We start from the raw sequence: 20694 nt of genomic DNA, 5'->3' as shown, positions 1-20694 counted from the left end.
GGTCATTTCAGAAAGTAATAGATACATTTTATAAAATATTTTACACTTAGACAAATAGTTAAATGATAATGAGTAATGTTTTCATTAATATTTTTTCTACTAGATCTAGTTTACTAGTCAAGTCTTAGCTTTAAAGCCAAAACTAACGGAAAAACCCGCCAAACTGCCATCTCCAGCCAAGACGCCAACTTTTGTTGTGGTTGGTTGCCATGGAATCCGTGTGTAAACAACGCACCTGCATTTAGGAATTTCTACCAACTATGCAGGATTAGTCAATTCGACTTCTGCAACAATGAGGGGCGTTCTCAAGTGGCTGGAACGCATAGAGTTTCCCAATAGCAAAGACAACGAGATCAGGTAAAGCTTTCTCATTCCTGGAAAACAGCAACCTGTTGCTTGCCATAACGCCATAACGGTAATCGGAAAACCCAATTTTCCAGTGTCCACAATGTGTGCTACGCACCAGATGGCAGCCAATTGGTGGTGGCTGCGGGGGATCGGTTGCTCATCTACGATCCAAACGATGGCTCCTTGCTGAACACCTTGAAGGCGCATAAGGACACGGTCAATTGTGTGGCCTACTCGCGGGATGGCAAACGATTCGCCAGCGGAGCCTCCGACAAAATGGTCATCGTGTGGTCACCGCAGCTCGAGGGACTGCTCAAGTATTCGTGAGTCGCCAGCATACTTGCAATAAATTCCAGTTTATCGTAGTGATTAAATATAATTTCATTCATAGGCACGGTGACTCCATACAGTGCATGAGCTTCAATCCTGTTTCGCACCACCTGGCTTCGTGCTCCTTGTCGGATTTTGCCTTTTGGTCGGCCGATCAGAAGGCGGTGCAGAAGTACAAGATATCCGCGCGTGTCAATGGCTGCTCGTGGACCAATGATGGACAGTACCTGATCCTGGGCCTGGCCAATGGCACCATATCCATTAGGAACAAGTTGGGCGAGGAGAAGGGGAGAATCGATCGGCCTGGTGGGCCCAACAGCAACGTCTTTAGTGTCCAATGCTGTCCGGCCTGCGGTCCTGGCAGTGTGGACACCATTGGTGTGGTGGACTGGAGCCAAACGCTATCCTTTCACACTCTGAGCGGCCAGATGATAGGCAAGGAGCGAACCCTGGGCTTTGATCCCTTGTGCCTGCAGTACTTTCCCAACGGGGAGTTCTGCCTGGTGGGCGGCTGCACCGGAGGTTTACACTTCTTCACCAGGGAGGGTATTCGGCTGGGTACGCTGGGCGATACCTTTGACACCTGGATCTGGACAGTCGCCCTACATCCAAATGGCCAATCCTACACCATTGGCTGTCAAGATGGAACCCTGGCCTGCTTCAACATTGCGTCTAGTACCGTGCACGCCCTATACCGCGAGCGCTATGCCTTCCGGGAAAACATGTGCGACGTGATCATTCAACACCTGATCTCTGGCCAAAAGGTGCGCATCAAGTGTCGAGATTTGGTTCAGAAAATAGCCATCTATCGGAATCGACTGGCGGTTCAGTTGCCGGAACGTGTGGTTCTCTATGAGCTGAGCTCTGGAGAGGATCAACCCATGCACTATAAAGTGCGCGAGAAGATCCAGAAGAAGTTCGACTGCAGCTTGCTAGTGGTTTGTAGTCGTCACATTGTCCTGTGCCAGGAGAAGCGTCTCCAATGTCTGGATTTCATGGGTGTCCTGCAGCGAGAATGGATTATGGACTCGTTCATAAGATACATCAAAGTTACCGGTGGCCCTGTGGGAAGAGAAGGGCTAATGGTGGGCTTGAAGAACGGCCAAGTGTTCCGAATCTTTCTCAACAACTCACTACCGCTGCTCATCACCACTGCTGTGTCTGCTGTTCGCTGCCTGGATATCAATTCGAAGCGCAGCAAGATCGCAGTTGTGGACGATGTGGGTCGCCTGGTTGTGCGGGACATAATCAACGATACAATTCTGTACCAGGATACGGGTGTAAACAGCGTCACTTGGAACACGCACCTGGATTCGATGCTCTGCTATACCCACACAACAGGCGGATTAAGCGTTCGGGTGGGGAATCTGCCGCCGAGGGCACCACAGAACATGCATGGCGTGGTGGTGGGCCTTTGCGGAGCCACTGCCTTTTGCCTGCGCGGAAATATTATGCACAACACGCCTTTGGCTCTTGGTTCCACCATGTGGCAGTTCATCGAAGCTGGATTGTTTGAGTAAGACATATTCCAATTCTGGTTGGGATCTCCTAATAAAAGATGGTTTATTTTATTTCAGCGAAGCCTACCAGGTCGCCTGCCTGGGCGTGACCACCAGCGACTGGGAAGGATTAGCTCAATCCGCTTTGGAGGCACTGCACATCAATATCGCCCGCGATGCCTACGTCAAAGTGAGGAACCTTCCGTGGCTCAAGCTCATCGGCGAGCTACGAGATCAGCAACAGCGATCGGCGGTTCCTAAGGAGGTGCTTCTTGCAGAGAACTGCGCCTTTGCTGGCAAGTTCAAGGAGGCAGCTCGTCTATTTCTCAAATGCGGCCAGTCGTCAAGAGCACTTGAAATGTACACAGATCTACGTATGTTCGATTTAGCCCAGGAGTATATCAAGGACGGTACCGACCAGGAGAAGAAGGAACTGGTACGCAAGCGAGCGGAATGGGCCTATTCGGTGAAGGAGCCACGAGCTGCTGCGGAACTATTGCTCTCAGCTGGCGAAAATCAGAAGGCTATTGACATTGTTGCAGAGCAAGGATGGGCCGATGTGTAAGTAAATCAAGAAAATGTACACATATCGTTTATAATAAACGTAACTTCCTTCAGGCTTTACGATATCGGACGACGACTGAGTCTTACGGAGCGCGATGCCCTGGAATCGGTGGCGCAGAACCTAAAGACCCTCAGAGCTCTTCCCCTGGCTGCTGAGATTTTCAAGAAGCTGGGCGATGAAGCCCAAGTGGTGCAACTGCACATCGAGGTACGCGACTGGCCGGAAGCTTTCCGTTTGGCGGAATCGCTGCCGGAACTCCTGCCCACAGTGCACTACCAGCATGGGCAATGGCTGGCCGAAACGGATCAGTTTATAGAGGCACATCAGGGTGAGTTCTTCACTTTTGTTTGGTTTATTTAATATAAAAGTTGTATTTTTCAGCCTACATAAAGGCAGGACGCACCAAGGAAGCCAATCGTTTGCTCAAACAACTAAGCAATACGGCCATCGGGGAGGAGCGCTACCTGGATGCGAGCTACTTTTATTGGCTGCTGGCTAAGCAACATTTAGATGTATATCACGCCAAGGAGTACGTAAAATATTTCGTCCAGCAAATTTGTTTAATTTATAAACCTTGTACTTTATAGAGAACAAAATCCTGTTGATCACCACCTTACGGAGTACAAAAATCATTTACGTGTTGCCAAGGTGTATTATGCCTACAGTGTCATATACTCTTATATGAAAGAACCCTTCACCACGCATTCCCCAGTTAGCCTATTTAACGTAAGCCGCTTTATACTAAACGAAGTGGAGCACAAAGGTGTCCCCAAAGGAGTCAGCATGTTGTAAGTTAACAGCTTAAATCGCAAAAGTAGAATGTGGATGAACTGAAATCCTATCTTCCAGTTCGGTTCTCTTCACGCTTGCCAAGCAAGCTAAGTATTTGCAGGCCAACAAGTTGTGCCTTCTTATTAACAAGAGACTGCAGTCTTTGAAGCCACCAGCTGGAGTCCAAGAGCAGATTGATGTGAGCAGTCAAAACATTAATCATCCAAGTGATATGCTTATGAAGTGCCTTTTCAGCTAAATTTCCTAAATAGCAAGGCTTGCAAAAGTGGCTTCAACGATCCGGAGGAGCTTTTGCCACTTTGTTACAAGTGCTCCAACTACAGTCAACATTTGAATAGCAATTGCTGTCCCACTTGCCGGCAGGATTATATTTTCTCATTCGTTTCCTTCGGTATGGAATTTTGTCTATTAGCTTTGATATCTGCTAATATGATGTCTCTTTTTAGAAATTCTACCCCTAGTACAATTTTATCCAGAAGTGGATATATCTGATGCCGAGGCGGAGCGCTTGCTGCTGGCTCCTGCAAAGCACGCCGAGGATTCGGATCCATTTAACGAGGATGTGGCCAGTGCATTGCCGTTGAGCTTGGATCGCAATGGCCTGCGTGCCATAGATCCCAATCATGTGCTGATTCTTAAACGGAGGGAAAAGAATGTGCGGAATGTGTATTATCGTAATATATTACCCGATCTTCAGGTTACCTATTGTCCTCAATGTCTGCTGGTAAGGTTAAACAAAACCCATCTTTCCATTTCGTATAAGAAGTAACCCTTTTTAGCTGTTCTATGCGGAGGACTTTGAGCTGCAAGTGTTGCAAAAAGGCCACTGTCCCTTTTGTCACACATCCTCTGAAAAGCTGATGGAAGACTTTTGAAATTGACATAAGAAGTGTGTGCAAATATATAATTTCCGTCCAAAACTGTACAAATAGGAACTATACGCAAATAAATACGGTGTTACGCCCAGGTTTCCTCCTGATATCGTCGCTGCTTTATCATTAGTTCCACGTAATCGGCATCGCCATTTAGTATCTCGATAAAGGCCTCTTTGACAGACTTTGGCATATTATTGGAGTTGCCAGCCACGTAGATATAGGCATTCAGGTCTTTTATAAGCCTCGCCAGATGGGCAGCATTCTTGGCGATTAAATGCTGGACATAGACCTTCTGATCCTGATCCCTCGAGAAGGCAGTATGGGCCTCTACCTGTTTCGCATCGGTCCAGGTGGAGAAGTCATTTCCAAAGTGGAAATCGGCAGCCTTGTTCCGACAGCCAAAAAAAACAACCAAGGGACCAATGGTGGCACCTTTTGATTGAGCATATAATCGGTTCTGGATAATGCTGCGGAATGGAGCGATGCCTGTTCCAGGTCCTACCATTATAAGTGGTATACTTAAGTCCTTCGGCCAGACCATGGTTCCTCTCTTGACAACTCCCCTCAACTCCGTACCCGATTTCAAAGTCTTCAGCCAGTTGGAGCATAAGCCTAGACGTGGAGTATGCATTATGGTTTTGTACTCCACAACGGCCACCAGCAAGTCCAAACTTAAGGCGGAAACATCAGAGGCAATGGAAAAACTGCGTGGCTGGATCAGTGGCATCATCTCAAAGAGCTGTTGCAGAGTTAAGCTTGAGGTGGCGTGCCGGAAATCCTCCAGAACCTCCAAAAGATTACGACGCGGCCTGTTCACATAAGCCACTAAGTCATCAATTCCCTGCGCGGAGGAGAATTCGAGCAGCTTTTCCTTTTCCATTTCATCGCCGCAATTCTGTGCTAGTACCTCGAGGAAACGTTGCCGTGGCTTAGCACTCAAGTCCCAAACGAATTTGGCGGCCTGGAGGAGACTTAAGGGATTGGAATAGGCTATGGGAAGGGGCATATCCTGATGGGCGCTGGATACCTCCACTACAGTCCTTTCATCGAAGTTCAGGCTGTGTTCGCGGACAAGGTCGAAGAATGTTTGGACAGCTTCATCGCTGTTTTGCGGCTGAACATCGAGAACATCGCCGGGTTCCCAGCCAAGATCTTCAGTCTGACAATGCAGCCTTAGGAAGCGTACATCCTGAAAGTGATCCACCGCCGTTGTTCTTTGATTATCAAGAATTTTTAAAGAGTGGGCAGTTTGTTTTTGGCTCCAGAGCAGATTGTCCATCGGAGCAATTTGGGAATCCTTAGGCAGCTCCTTTACTGACCACTTTACAATAGTTTGGTGGCTGTTGCTAAGTTTACTTTCGTCAAGACCGGAGATGCCCTTCAGAGCTGTCCACAAATCCCTTGTCCAGCTAAGGGATACACCCAAATGCCCGTAGTCATGCTGATCATCACACAGACCCACTGGACACACGGAACTGGCTCCCAGATTCTGTAGTCTCTTGCTCAGTTTCTTGGCGGCATAGTTAAACTTCGGATAGCTTGAGTCCCCGAGTCCAAGGCACGCGAACTGCATGCCTTGCAAGGATTGGGCGGGTAAGCTGCGCTTCAGAAGAAATCGCCAGGCCAGCTTCATGTTGTCCGGCTCCACTCCGTCACCCGTAGTGGCCACCACAAAGACCACAAGGCGCTCCTCAATAAGTTTGATCATATCGTACTCGTCGAACGGCAGCACGGGTCCTTGGAATCCCAGCTGATGCGACTCCCGCCAGATCTGTTCCGCCACATCCTGGGCGGTGCCGGTTTGACTCCCGTAGAGCACTAGCAGCCGCATTTTGTACAATTTAGAATTTTTGAATAAAATTTACTGATTAGCGTATTTATGATCTATCATATGTTACAATTTGCGCATAACAGCCCGGTGCTTAAACTTAACAGCACGCTGTTAGCCCTACCAAGCTATGCCGCCAGATGTCGCACTTGTGTAATGTTATAGAAACTACGGGTGTCAAAATACCGAAATAATTGAAATTGAACAAATTCTAGTAGCGTTGTTGTAGCTCTTCTTCTTGTTCTTCGAATAGTGATGAACCTAAAAACATCGATAGTCTTAAATGTTGATGCATCGCCACCTCTAATAGAAACGCAATTAAACATATTGTATAGTTTTGCGTAAATAAAAGTAAGTTTCGCAAGCAATGGCCTCGAAGAAGCAAATCGATACACAGCTGAGCAAAAAGTTATCCTGGCTGTTGCGGCACGGTGCGAAAACGGAGGGAATCACCATCCGTGCGGATGGATTCGTTAGCGTCCCCGATTTGCAGAAGCACCCACGCTACATGTGTTTTACCTTGGACAAATTGAAGGAGATTGCCGCCACGGATGCCAAGCAACGATATACTCTTTGCTGGAATCCAGAACTCGGAGTCCACGAGATTCGCGCCAATCAGGGACACTCATTGGCGGTGGTGGAAGGTGAAGCTGGCGGTCTCGAAAGTATTACCCATGTGAGCCAGGTACCTCTGGCAGTTCATGGCACCTATTATAGACATTGGGAGGCAATTAGGAGCCAAGGGCTAAGTAGGATGAACCGCAACCATGTGCACTTTGCATGCAGCGATGAGACCAATTCCACTCTGAGTGGATTCCGCAGCGATTGCCAGATTTTGATATATCTAAAAGTGGAAAAGGTGCTGGCGGACGGCATACCCATCTATCGATCCAGCAATAATGTACTGCTCTGTCCGGGAATCGAAGGCTTCATACATAGTTCCTACTTCCAGCGTGTAGTGGACAGGAGAACGGGGCAACCCTTACATATTGAACATTGTTATTGAATAGAATAAACCTAGTCGTAAGCAGTAATTAAAACGGATTTTTGCAGAAATGCCGGCCTCTGCCTCGGAATCAACTTCTCCGCCTGGGGATGGTGACGGTAATCTTGTGCTTTGCATGGTATGCGCTGCCCCCTTCCAGAGTATGCAGGATTGCCTTGCCCACGAGCTGCTCAAGCATGCCAGCAAGCCCCAGAAGCAACTGCGACAGCGATTGAACGCCATAACCAAGATATTTAACAGCGCACAAAGCCAATCCGAACGCCATGAGCTGCGGGAGGCTCTCGAAAAGTCCAAATCCGGCGGGCACTTGCGCACCGTATTGAATTTCTTTGCTATTGATCTCGAAAAGATGAAAACCTGCTTCGGGCACGTCCGCAACTGCATAGAGAAGGAGATGAAGGGCAAGGTTAGGGTGTTCCCCTTTGGTTCACTGGTTACTGGTTTAGCATTGAAGGGTAAGTGATCATCAGTACAAGAAAAGCACATAATCCGAATCCTTTTCCGCAGAGAGCGACATCGATTTGTTTCTGGAGCCCAACGGCAACCAGCCACCATTGTTCCATAAGCAGCTATACAACAAGACCTCACACTTTTTACGAAGATCCAAATGCTTTGCAGATGTCTTCACCATTCGTCATGCCAGCGTGCCGATCATTCGATGTAAGCATCAGCTTACCGGACTCAACATAGACATCAATATGTCAAAGCCGAATGGCACATATAACTCCCGATTTGTGGGCGAACTGATGCTTCGCAATGAGCGGATACGCGAGCTCAGCCTGTTTTTGAAAATCTGGGCCAAGAAGTTAAAATTGATTAGCCATGGCGGCATGACAAGCTACTGCTTAATATCCATGATCATCGTAAACTTGCAAGTGAATCGAATAGTTCCATCCGTCAAACAGCTCCAGTCACTTTGTCCACCGGTTATTTTGTCGGGCGTTAACTTTGCCTACAACCTGGACCTAACGCCGCCGATTACAGAACGGCTCACCACGCTGGATTTACTTAAAAACTTCTTCATATACTACAGCACTGTCAACTTTGACAAAATTTTATTGAGTCCCTTTCTGGGCGGCTGTGTGGACAAGGAGACAACACTGGGCATACCGGGAGGATTTCCCGAGTACGATGAGCAACAGAAGCTCGTGCAGGATGCAACAGGTACGCCGCCAGACGCTTTCCAGCTGGATAGAGCCATGTGCGTGCAGGATCCCTTCGAGCTGAACCGCAACGTGGCCAAATCAGTGTCCATTTCAAATTTATTTTACTTCAGACAATGCCTTGTCCTGGCTGCTCAAGCATGCAGCGATCAGGAACTAACTTCGCAAACAGAGAAGCTATACGACTACTTATTATTTGGCCTGGCGGATAAGTTAGTAGCCGACAAAATAGTGGCAGACAAAAGATCAGAGAAGGCTATTCCGCGAAAGCAACAAAAAATGGAAAACGTCGATGGGCAACCGCCAGTCGTCGATGAGACACAAGAAACAAAAGTCGGCGAAGTCGGAGTGTATAGAGCACCGCCCTTAGAGCGATCACACGTCATCACGCCCACCACAAACGATCTCAAATGCCTGCGCTCCGTTGTGCTGGCCAACAAAACAGAGAATGGTCAGGGCATATACTACTACTGGTTGGTCTGCTATGTGGACACCATTAAGGATGTGCTAACCCAACTGTATGCTTTGAAAGTTGAACTTAAGGAATCGGAGGAGCTGAAACACTACAAGTGGCTAATCAGCATTTCTTACGACACTTGGACAGGACGCACTTTCCAGCGTGGCGCCGGTCAATCTTTCTTCGCCCACCAGTTGCAGCAGACGATTGAGTTTACGAAGACGAGAATGGGAAATCCGCAGTACGCAGTCAATTTGCGCGGCTATTTCTCGCTGCAGGCCAGCGAGGATTACAAGGAGTTGCGCCTGGATGTGCAGCCTCTTCAAGGAGATGATCTCGGACTGCAGCGCAATAGTCCGCTGACAAGGCTTTTTAAAGCGTTTAAGAATCTCCTGGGCAACTATAGTTTCAAAGAGAAGGCCAGCACCTGGAAGTTTTGCGCGACGTCTGACCAAATCTGACAATATCACCATGTCTAATATGGTTTATTTACATACTTTTAGAATTCAATGCCAAATTGAAAACACACCTTAATGACTTACACTTTACATACATTAATTTATTTGAATTTACAATATCACTATAGACTAAACTAATACCTTAAATTATAAGTGAAACGACTAATCATATGTAAAGTTGACTAAACTATTTCTTGGCAAAAGTCTTGGAGCAGGGAGAAATTATTTACAAGGGCAACAAACAAAGTTTATCTAAATCATTTACAAGGGTATGTCTGAATAATAAAGAAGTTATAATTGTGTAAAGTATTCACAAAAGTCTTTGAAGCGTAGGGAGTTCAATTTTGAGTATACTTTTTACTGGGCTAATCCAGATACTTTTGGGCATAGAGAGAGGAAGAATTTCTATTGTATAGTATTAAGTTAATTGTACTTTTAGATCGTAATCTGAGTAACGGCACTTGGGCACTAGCCTTAGTTATAATCCTGCTATATCTATCCCTTCTTCTTTCGGCAATAACAATATTTTTTGGCAGCAAAATCATTCATGCAATCCGCCTCTCCGCTATAGACATTCAATCGGCTCACCGATCCGGTCACCTTTACGGAGCCATCCGTGTGATTGTGTCGCACCGTGGCTTCGTACTGGCCCTTATTGGGCGACGTGACGAAGATCAGTCGATAGGTGTGCACCTCGTCCGGATCGAGGGCGTTGTGATGCGCCCGGAACGCGGATTTGATACTGTGCAGGGAGAGAGGGGCACACAGCTTGGCGAAGGTGCCGTTTCGGAACTCGGTCACATAGTTGTTGAGATAGCTGACCACACGCTTGCCGAGCATCCGCGACTCCTTCGAGGTGCTCGAGATGGTGTCGTATTCCCAGCAGGTGCACCAGTGATCCGCGATGCCCACGTCGGAGCAACTTCTTAGCGGCGAAACGGGGGTCAGTAAACTCTGGCATTGCGGGCAATCGGGTGCCGGACCCAACGACTCCATTTCAGCGCGCCCGGATATGGCCAGTATGTGCTTCATGGTCAGGTGGAGGTCGTAGGGCGTGGTCAGGCGATTCCTGTTCAGCTGGAGGCTACGCAAAAATTCTGGATGTGAGCGACGCAGGTGTTGGGGTAACCAAATAAAGATGGCCGGCAGACGTTCCTCCAAGTGACCCGACCAGGTGGCCCTCGTCGGTCCGAACCGCATGCCATGATCGCTGAAGAACACTACCACCGTGTTCTCCATGGTGCCCTGGCGCACCAGCTTCCGCAGATAATCCTCCATATAGCTGTCCATGCTGCTGGTCTGCGAAATGTCACTGTGGCTGTGCGTGTTGGTCCAGAAAAACCCGAAGTACGTCTCGTTAAGGAACCTCCTGGTGAACTCCAGCCCATAGTCGTACACATGCTCCGCCGCCGTCAGATAGCCAAGGCAGTGCACCAGACCATTGACCGTCGTGTGATCCAGCTGCGATTCGGCGGCGGAGAGATATGGCCTCAAGTAGTAGTCCGCCGGCGGATTCTTGAAGCCCTTCTTCAGGTAATTGAAAGTGTTGATCTTGACGGCATCCTCCGCGTAGGCGGTCACGTAGCCCCTCTGCTGGTACTGCTTCCAGATGTAGTCGCACTTGTCCAGGCCACCAACCACGAATGGCGAGCACGCGTGCATGGCATTGGGCAGATTGTAGCCGGTGACCACAGCCATGATATTTGGAAATGTATTGTCGTCCACCTGGGGACGGGATGTGGATAAGAAATCACAAGTCTTTCCATATCATGTACCAGTCTCACCTTATTATAGCCCGCCAGTTCGAACCATCCATTGTCGTAGAGATACTGAGCCGTTTTGGGCATGGCTCTGATAAGATTAACACGGGAGATGCTATCGATGCCGAGCATCAAGACGCTTGGAGGTCTCTGATAGCCCTTGGCGTCGGCCTCGGACGCCATTCGCAATCGTTGCTGCACTACTTCCTTGACGGGAACCATCGCATGGCCATTGATATAGATCTGACGGCCACCTGAATCGCACTTAACGATGATGCTCTCGGCGGAATCGGGCAGCAGGATGCTCCCCTTGAAGGTTTGACACTTGGTGTACTTGACCTTCATCTCGTCCACCCGCTGCACCGCCATGTAGCAGCAGTGGAGCTGCTTGCCCACCGCGTAGCGACCGAAGGCAGCTGCATCGATGCTGAGCAGGTACTTTTGGGACTTTGCCTCGAATTTCACCTGCGTCAGGGGCGGCAACTTCTGGCAGGACTTGTATTTCATGCGCTTGAAGTGCCGCATCACCTCGTTCTTGTAGGGATCCACCTCCATGATGCGGCAGGAGTTGCTGTACACAAGGAAGCCTTTCGGTACAGATGGAATGGTCTCAGTAATGGGCTCACGTTCAACTGGACGGGTGCAAACACAAACATAAGGTGGGAAAAACAAAAAGGGAATACCCAAATCATAATTACTGGCATGCAAAATATAGAAACCAATGCAAAAAGAATAAAATAACTATGTGGTCATTCCATCGGTGAACTCACCATCCATCACCGTCGATTGATGCTGCACCGCGACGTAGTTATCCGAGTGCAGGACGTCGAGATCGAGGACATTCACCCAACCGGTCCTGCCGATCAGAAAGTAGCAGAACGTGAAGGAGACCAGCAGTCCGAGCACCGATTTCCTGCTCACCGGAAGTGGGCGGTGCTGGATGGCATGGAGCACTCCTCCTGCCCGTCGGGTCATGTGTACTTCCGGCTCCTCCGACTCTGAGTTGGATGGATCCAGCAATAGGCGCTTCTCTGCCATGTCATTTAGGCTCTCGTCTATTCATAATCATAAATCAAATCACTTAGTTCAAATCAATCCGATTGACTAATGGCAAACTTAAAATTTAATTCTAGCTAAATTTAAGTGAACGTAAATTACCTAAATTACTTTTGTTGAAAAGACTGCTGCTCAAATTTATTTTATGCAAATTTTTATTCTAAAGAAATGTTATTATTTGGGTTTAAAATTATTAAAGAAAACAGCTGATCGTAAAAACGTTCGCTGCATTTGCAGAAAGTCACGCTAATTATAATTACAAATACACATGTTGAAAGCAAAGTGAGCAATAGATAACGCTAAAGTCGAGTGTTGCGCCTATAAGATACCCATTACGCAGATGGTGAAGCGGTAGAGAGATTAGATGCATATGCAAGTAGCAAAGGGAGTGCTGAATGAAATCGGAATACCCCCTTCTAGGGTATACAAAATCAAAACAATATTCAAATGTGTGTGTGAGTAGCAGTTGCGTTTCCTGTTACATTCTTTTCAACAAGTCTATCATACAAAACAATATTCAAATGTGTGTGTGAGTAGCAGTTGCGTTTCCTGTTACATTCTTTTCAACAAGTCTATCATACCCTTTGCTCTACTAGTAAAACAACAAATGAACTTGTATTTTGTAAGCTAAGTAAGAAAGGCTTATTTACATAAGTTAAGAATTCGCGACAACTAATTAATAAATTTTGATTGACATACCTTTTTAATGATTATTGCAGTGATTTTAGATTCATTGGCGTATTATTGTCGTTTTCGCAATTGAAATTGAAGTACAATGCATATGTAAGTAGCTGACGGATGCAAATTTTTTCCTTAGCTGGAAAACGCATTTTTCACTTATTATATTTCAGTTTTCAGTGTCGCATACATTTTCCCTGTAAACAATGAATAAATTATGTGTATATTTCTTTTTGCAAAGCTTGCAAAAAAAAGAATATTATACTGCTGATGAGTTTATAATTGGCGAATTCCGGAACGTTGCATTTTGAAGTTGAATTATAAATTTATTATTTTGTAGTCACTCTCCAGAGTAAATAATCTTGTGATTTTTCGTTTTCAATAGCTTTTAGTTGTATAATATATATATAGTTTGAGTTCATTAGGGATTTAGTTGCATTTATTTATAGATATTAGGTACTTGTGTTTGTATTAAGGGATTATAGATCTGTATTCACACATTGTTTGTTTTTCACCGATTTGCACTAGTTTACATTTTTGTTTATTGTTTATAATACACGTGCAGATTTCCGGTTCAATAAACGTTTGAATACGAGTATCGCACTTGAATACACTTTCGCATTCAAAATATTTAAACCACTCTGTCCTTCTTAAATGTTTGTTTGTTTTGTTCTTTTTTGCCAGCCAACAAGCATATAAATAACATGTTGTTTGCCAACCTTGGATGGGCGCATTTTGGGGGGTGCGAAAAGGGGTGGCGGCCTGCGAATTCAATTAATGGAAATGCAACGTCTGCTAAGCGCCAAGTACATCGTTCTGCCAATCTGCTAATCTTTCGCCAGCGGTCCGAGCACTATGACGACGGAATCGCGAATGCGACTGTTGCCCAAGCACAGAAATAGGTTTGGGTATGGTGGTGGGTTAATGGGTATCTGGTAGGGGGTGGTCTCGGGGAATCTTTGCGGGGTCTGGGAGCCCGAAATGGGGAAGTAGAGCTGATGATGCCACATGATGGATCTGTGATTCGCCTTCGCCAGTGCCGCGATTATTTCATCGATCACGACTCGGAACGACTACGATCACTAGTTTTCACTTTTTTGCAGTTTCTCATGTGGCAAACACATTGATCAGATATTTTGTTGTGTTAATCCATGACACGTTTTCATAGCTGTCTAAATATAATTATGCGATATTCATGCCCAGCACTGGAAGACCAGGTGTTGTTCGGTACTAAGCAAATGATTGCAGCTAAAGGAAATTTTACAATGTTATTTCTTATAATTTTTCTCTCTTTTTTTTATCTTGGAAACTCTTTATTTTCGATTTAATAACTTAACAGATGGATCCTAATCAAGAAGAAATATACTTTTTCCTTCCTGCTACACACTTTTCAAGCTATAATTATAAAATAATATAATTTTTGAATGTTAGAATTCCGAGTTCTGAGATAAGGGCACTACGCATATGTAGCAAGTTCCAAATAGTGTGGGTTTGCAGATATGGGTTCTGTGTTAAATAAAGCCAGTTTTGCCCCTATTTCAAACCATGATAAGTGCTTAGGGAATTTTCTTGAATGACAGGACGGGCGATAAAAAGTCGGTTCAAAAACTATTCATATTATTATATTTGGACTGCATTTTGTTTGTATTTTGCCAGCTATCAAAAGTCGATTATGCCCCATTTTACAACTTCTTCGACTGGGGCGTTTGCTGTATTTAGCGGATTTCATCTAATTGAATCGAAAGTTCGGCTTGAACAATCATTTTTAAAAATCAGCGAGGCAGCGACAAGTCTGGCATTTAAAAACGACATTAGTTTGGCGTGGCTTTTCACGGGGAGCCATGCATCTAGATAATGCATTGCATTTTAATGGAAAATGCACTTGGGGCAGCCATTCAAAGGGGCAATACTACATAGAAATAATAATAATGAAACTATGGCTGCATGGGCGAACGGGGTGCTGTGGGATCCGGATACGCTGCAGGACACGAGGCGAATGTGTTAGTGTGTCGAGGACACTTTGCGGTGGTAAAAATAACACATGCAATGCAATACAACGCACATGTGCATATACAACCCAAAAAGGGTTATGGAAGTGGGCGTGGACTGGGTGGCATACTATGTCAAGTTCCATTGAAGCGAACTGCTTCTGCTGCAGCGTCAGCGTAAAATTGCAATCGTTTTTCGTCGAGCACACCGCCTACAGATACGGATACAAAGCTTACAGATACACAGATACAAAAAAGGGACGCACACGGATACACACACTCGCGCGCAAATGGCGAACTTTTCCTAATAGCCTGGGCAAGGATTCATCCCAGATTTGGGCCACTCTCATGTTCACACACTCACATTTATCAGTCGCCGCCATATGTACATCCCCATTGATTGCAGCAAATATACAAATATTTGCAGTCTGATTGCAAACGAACGAACTTGGCACTGTGCGCGATTGCGACTGAGGTCCTTGCTGGCGGAACGGATAACGCGATACAACTGAGCGGATGTGCGACTGCCAGCGAGCGGAGACCCACGACGAATGACGAACCGTTGCCGACGTGAGATTTTTTACACCCTCCCTGGGTGGCAGCAGCAAGAACAACATGAGGCAGCCGCCACTGGCAACTACAACAACGCGCAACAGCAGCACCAGCAGGCCATACACTGAACAAAATCAATAAGCTGGTTTTTTGAGCATTAATAAAATCGTATACCTTTCGAAAATAGAGCAGAGTAATGAAAGGAACTTGAATAATAGCAGTAGTCCAATTACTGAACTATCAGATACCCAGTATTGAGCTAATGTGGAAGAAACTTCAACATTTTTTGGCATGCATAGCTTTTTACAGAATTTAGCAAACCTTTTACCACATTTATTTAATTACTCTGGTGACAAGTGGCTTTCTTGGCAGTGGAGCAATGTTTGAAAACGCGCCCTTTAGATAAGAGTTTTAATCTGTAGAATTAGTCCTCCTTTGTTCTACGAATCGTTGAGTTCTTCAGAAATGGAATCAAACATTGATAGGTAGATAATGCTCTTTTAATGTTTGCTATTGGACGCCTTTATCGTGCACCTTTAAAATTAAAACATAAAATTATACCCGTTACTCGTAGAGTTCGAAGAGCTAGGCGATACGAATTCTAAGCATTCCATTTCTTTAATACTCTTAATCGTGTGATCTTTGTAAATAACAACTTAGATAATAAGAATAGTTAAAATTATACCGATTAGATTAATTTGTCCAAGAAGGATAATAGTACGCTAGTCCATTAAATAAAATAATTTCGTTAAAAAAAAAACCTTCCTGTACGAACTACACACTTAAAATTAAAATATTTAATTATACCCGTTACTCGTAGAGTTAGAAGAGCTAGGAGATACGAATTCCCGGTATATTTTGTTTTTTCAAGTGCATTTGCAATTGTTAAACGCCATGCGTTGCACATTCGCGAGTGCTGCCTGAAGGTATGCAATGTTTATTGGCGAAATGCCCGATGCACAGTTTGACACTCACTGAGTTTGCGCAGTTTGAGAGCCGCTGACGAGCGGAATGCGTGAGCTTTTTGCTTCGTGGAAAGTTGCACATGCTTCGTATTCCACGAAACAAAGCAGAAAAAGGGAAAAGCTCTTTTTTTCCCTTTATTACTTATTTCGCAAAAAGGAGAACAAAACGGAGCACTTTTTGTTGCTCTTTCGAACACGTGGATTTTAAAACCATGAGTTCAATGGATAATTCAATTTCAATTGTAAATAAATTACACCTCTTGACCAAGTTTATAGAGGCCGGCCAATTTGACGAGTCAGACCGTAAGTCGCGCAAATATATTGGTCTGATGATCAAAGAGTTGGCGGACTGCGTTTTGAAATCCGTGGCCACAACACCGACACCGACGACTCCGATCAACAGCGCCACTTACACCAACCCGTCGCTAATTGGAGCTCCACTGCCACTGCGGCCTCCGCCGCCGTACCCTGGTCCTCGTGCACTGGTAACGTCCAACATTTTGTTGCGTACCGCCAGTCCCCGCCAGACCGAACACCCGCCACCGGACAACGACGAGGAAGGACTCCTCGGATTTAGACTCCGGACCCACGATGAGAACGGTGCAACCGTTATATCTGAGAACAACCATAATATGTTTGGGAGGAGCAGACGTCAGTGCAGCAAGTGCGGCGTGATAGTAAGGCCAATTATCCCAGCAAACTTTCCATTTACACTTACATTTAAATTTATACAGATTCCACTTGGGCATTCCAGCAAATCCGAAAACAAGTTGCCGAATAAGTTTATTGAACAATTAAAACATTAATAATAACAATAAATCTAAATCACACATGACAAAAACAAAATCGAAAGTTTGTTTACTACTTCTTCGCGGGTATTTTCCGATATCGATATCGATATCGATGGTGCATCGATAATGGTTCGAAAAACAATGCATATCAATACACCAACGCCAATTCAACGTGCCAAAATGTGTATGTCTAATAATACGATGTGGTGAAATGAAATAGTAAGTGCGTTATAGGCCATGCCTACACTTTAATTTATTTAATAAATACAATAAAATGATAAATAAAATATAAATATAAATTTTATATAATATAAAATATATGAATAGAATAATCGCGGTGCACAGCACTACAAATTAACTAATTCCGTTTCCTAATGCTATATTTAAAGCACTTAAACTTGAATCCGTATGACTCATATAATCTATATAAATAAAACAAAATACAAATACCAATTTATAATCTTTTCTAATTGCAATCACTTAAGCTACTGAAAGTGTCGCGAATATTTACAATTGTCGTATATAGCTAATGAATAATCTATGAACTTCTGAATGGGAAAAACACTTTGAACTTGTTTTGATACTATATTCACATCCGAAAGACATTGTAAATATTTAAATCTAATCAAATGTTGCCTGTTTTTGAATGTTTAGATAAGATGGCCAGGGAATCGTAAATTAAAACAAATCAGTTTTGGTACATTAAATTGATATTAAACATGATTAAGAAAAGTAATTATTTGTGCCACTCTGTACTTGGTTTTTCTATAAAAACTATTATGAATAAAGTGAATTCTGAGAACAGCAGTTTGTACCTATCATACCACTTTTCAATCCATTTATTGTTAAATAAAGTAAATAAAAGGTCTAGTGATAACAACCGTAAGTCATAATTAAAAGTTATAGATAACGATTCCATATTGACTATCGTTTTGCTGTAATTAAAGTTTAATATGAATTTTAGCCTAACGGATTTGTTATCTCTTTAACACCCCACACGGCTCCATTCATGAGCACTTTTAGCCAAGGTAATATATTACCATTATACATTATCGGCTGATTGTCGGAACGGACATTTTATATGACCCACCACCAACATAGCAAGATACGATTCAGGTATAAATACTCCGTGGCCATTCGCAAGTTTCCAAGCTTTTCCAGCAACATGAAAGCATTCATAGCTATCCTGGCTTTGGCTGTGGCCTCGGCCTCTGGCGCCACCATGCCCCGTTCGGCCACCGAGAAACTGACTCCAGTCCACACCAAGGACATGCAGGGTCGCATCACCAACGGCTATCCAGCGGAGGAGGGCAAGGCTCCCTACACCGTGGGTCTGGGCTTCAGCGGCGGCTGGTGGTGCGGTGGTTCGATCATCGCCCACGATTGGGTGCTCACCGCCGAGCACTGCATCGGAGATGCTGACTCCGTGACTGTCTACTTCGGAGCCACCTGGCGCACCAACGCCCAGTTCACCCACTGGGTTGGCAACGGCAACTTCATCAAGCACACATCCGCAGACATTGCCCTCATCCGTATCCCCCACGTGGACTTCTGGCACATGGTGAACAAGGTGGAGCTGCCCAGCTACAACGATCGCTACAACGACTACAACGAGTGGTGGGCTGTTGCCTGCGGCTGGGGTGGCACCTACGACGGCAGCCCCCTGCCCGACTACATGCAGTGCGTCGATCTCCAGATTATCCACAACTCCGAGTGCTCCGGATACTATGGAAGCGTGGGAGATAACATCCTCTGCGTCAGGACTCCCGACGGCAAGTCCACCTGCGATGGTGACTCCGGCGGCCCCCTGGTCACCCATGACGGTACCAAGCTTGTGGGAGTCACTAACTTTGGTTCCGTCGCCGGCTGCCAGTCGGGTGCTCCCGCTGGCTTCCAGCGGGTCACCTACCACCTGGACTGGATTCGCGACCATACCGGCATTGCTTACTACTAAACGACTAAATCTAATTAAAAAAACTTCTTGAAGCGTAAATTTAAATTTTTCTACTTCACTTTGGGTTACTTACTATTACTGTGGACATGACGGCTTTTATGTTTAGTCAATATTCAATATTAAATTTAAGAATAATATTTAAGGATTATAGACTTTCATTTGAATATTAAAGTTCTTCTAGTTTAGATCGGTTTATATTTCATCATGGACTATAAAGTTATTCTATAGAGTTTTTAAACATATTATATATTATATATATGTATTCTTGCGGTTGTGTTGTTGTGTCATTTAAATTAAATAGATGAGTTTTTTGAAGGAAGAGAAAGATCTTATATTTATTCTAAATTATATATAATTGATCTGAAATCTTAGTTGCGATTTTTTGGATTACAACTAGCTGAGATATTTAAGATTATTAAATAGTAAGACAATGATATTAATGACCAAATTCAACCCATAGTTATAAAACAATTCAAATTTGCACTTCAAATATTTTTATTCAATCGAAAATCGTTGCTTAGTAGTAAGCAATGCCGGTGTGGTCACGGATCCAGTCCAAGTGGTAGGTCACACGCTGGAAGCCAGCGGGGTGGCCAGCCTGGCAACCGGCTCCCGACACCCAGTTGGTGACTCCCACAAGCTTGCCGCCGTCATGGGTGACCAGAGGACCGCCGGAGTCGCCTCCGCAGGTGCCCTTGCCATCGACCACGCGCACGCAGATGATGTTGTCGCCGACGGTGCCGGTTCCGTAGTAGCTGGCGCACTCGGAGTTGTGGATGATCTGGAGATCGGCGCACTGCATGTAGTCGGGCAGGGGGCTGCCGTCGTAGGTGCCACCCCAGCCGCAGGCAACAGCCCACCATTCGTTGTAGTCGTTGTAGCGATCGTTGTAGCTGGGCAGCTCCACCTTGTTCACCATGTGCCAGAAGTCCACGTGGGGGATGCGGATGAGGGCGATGTCAGCGGATCCGTGGGTGATGAAGTTGCCGCTTCCAACCCAGTGGGTGAACTGGGCGTTGGTGCGCCAGGTGGCTCCGAAGTAGACAGTCACGGCATCACCTCCGATGCAGTGCTCGGCGGTGAGGACCCACTCGTTGGAGATGATGGAGCCACCGCACCACCAGCCGCCGCTGAAACCCAGACCGACGGTGTAGGGAGCCTTGCCCTCCTCCGCCGGGTAGCCGTTGGTAATGCGACCCTCGATCTTGGCCACCTTGGGCAGATCCTTGGGGTGCACGACGCTCTCGTACGCCGAGGCGGAGGCCACGGCCAAAGCCAGAATAGTTAGGAACACCTTCATGTTGCAGAAACAACTTGGTATGCTGGAGTTTCGTCGCGGCTTTTATAGCTGCAGCCATTGCGAAAATTTGCAACTGATAATATTCTCAATTGAGAGCTGTCCTAAATCAATGCTCAATTATCGCGGTTCCTGTTTGCCATTTACTTGTGATCGACGTTTGGATTTACTAAAGTCATCGTCATAAATATATGTCAATTGATTAGGGAATAATCATTATAAGTGTAGCCTAGAAATAGGCTTCTTTAGTTTTAAATGGGTTATTTTATGTTTAAGAGTTACTTAAAGTTATTAACTTTTAATGCGAAAACAAATTAATTTGATTTCGTTGC

At 45.4% G+C, this 20694-nt stretch overlaps 7 protein-coding genes across 11 annotated transcripts; 4 read left to right on the top strand and 3 right to left on the bottom strand.

Annotated features, from left to right (window-relative positions):
* Positions 1–159: 159 nt before the first annotated feature.
* Positions 160–4513, top strand: LOC6604876 (intraflagellar transport protein 122 homolog). Its single transcript, XM_002029685.2, has 11 exons — positions 160–357; positions 441–671; positions 740–2194; positions 2256–2738; positions 2796–3070; positions 3124–3271; positions 3330–3530; positions 3592–3712; positions 3769–3925; positions 3981–4258; positions 4314–4513. Exons 1-11 carry the CDS (start codon positions 293–295, stop codon positions 4407–4409), a joined length of 3510 nt encoding a protein of 1169 aa, XP_002029721.1. The 5' UTR covers positions 160–292; the 3' UTR covers positions 4410–4513.
* LOC6604875 (NADPH-dependent diflavin oxidoreductase 1) lies at positions 4425–6319 on the bottom strand. The gene has a single exon (XM_002029684.2). It carries the CDS (start codon positions 6238–6240, stop codon positions 4492–4494), a length of 1749 nt encoding a protein of 582 aa, XP_002029720.1. The 5' UTR covers positions 6241–6319; the 3' UTR covers positions 4425–4491.
* Positions 6320–6491: 172 nt separating this feature from the next.
* On the top strand, positions 6492–9418 carry LOC6604873. 2 transcript variants are annotated; one of them, XM_002029682.2, is made up of 3 exons: positions 6492–6588; positions 7291–7698; positions 7751–9324. In XM_002029682.2, exons 2-3 carry the CDS (start codon positions 7293–7295, stop codon positions 9322–9324), a joined length of 1980 nt encoding a protein of 659 aa, XP_002029718.1. In that variant the 5' UTR covers positions 6492–6588; positions 7291–7292. The 2 variants fall into 2 exon arrangements, with proteins under 2 accessions (XP_002029718.1, XP_032573381.1); XM_032717490.1 differs by having other exon boundaries at positions 6523–6881; positions 7751–9418.
* LOC6604872 lies at positions 9402–15335 on the bottom strand. 4 transcript variants are annotated; one of them, XM_032717491.1, is made up of 5 exons: positions 15168–15335; positions 12837–13012; positions 11852–12136; positions 11106–11713; positions 9402–11046 (listed from the first exon to the last, which is right to left on the bottom strand). In XM_032717491.1, exons 3-5 carry the CDS (start codon positions 12117–12119, stop codon positions 9817–9819), a joined length of 2106 nt encoding a protein of 701 aa, XP_032573382.1. In that variant the 5' UTR covers positions 12120–12136; positions 12837–13012; positions 15168–15335; the 3' UTR covers positions 9402–9816. The 4 variants fall into 4 exon arrangements, with proteins under 4 accessions (XP_032573382.1, XP_032573385.1, XP_032573384.1 ...); XM_032717494.1 differs by having other exon boundaries at positions 11106–11668; XM_032717493.1 differs by having other exon boundaries at positions 12837–12954.
* Positions 15336–16462: 1127 nt separating this feature from the next.
* LOC116801157 lies at positions 16463–17349 on the top strand. The gene is made up of 2 exons (XM_032719094.1): positions 16463–16997; positions 17055–17349. Exons 1-2 carry the CDS (start codon positions 16533–16535, stop codon positions 17124–17126), a joined length of 537 nt encoding a protein of 178 aa, XP_032574985.1. The 5' UTR covers positions 16463–16532; the 3' UTR covers positions 17127–17349.
* A 911-nt stretch (positions 17350–18260) lies between these two features.
* Positions 18261–19104, top strand: LOC6604871 (serine protease 1). The gene has a single exon (XM_002029680.2). The coding sequence runs from the start codon at positions 18277–18279 to the stop codon at positions 19063–19065; it is 789 nt and encodes a 262-aa protein (XP_002029716.1). The 5' UTR covers positions 18261–18276; the 3' UTR covers positions 19066–19104.
* A 438-nt stretch (positions 19105–19542) lies between these two features.
* Positions 19543–20384, bottom strand: LOC6604870 (serine protease 1). The gene has a single exon (XM_002029679.2). The coding sequence runs from the start codon at positions 20363–20365 to the stop codon at positions 19583–19585; it is 783 nt and encodes a 260-aa protein (XP_002029715.1). The 5' UTR covers positions 20366–20384; the 3' UTR covers positions 19543–19582.
* Between the last annotated feature and the right edge of the window lie 310 nt (positions 20385–20694).

This window comes from Drosophila sechellia, chromosome 3L (genome assembly GCF_004382195.2).
Source record: "Drosophila sechellia strain sech25 chromosome 3L, ASM438219v1, whole genome shotgun sequence".
Classification (NCBI taxonomy): Eukaryota; Metazoa; Arthropoda; class Insecta; order Diptera; family Drosophilidae; genus Drosophila; species Drosophila sechellia.
Note: the sequence above shows the minus strand (reverse complement) of the source record. Positions and strands in the feature narration are given on the sequence as shown.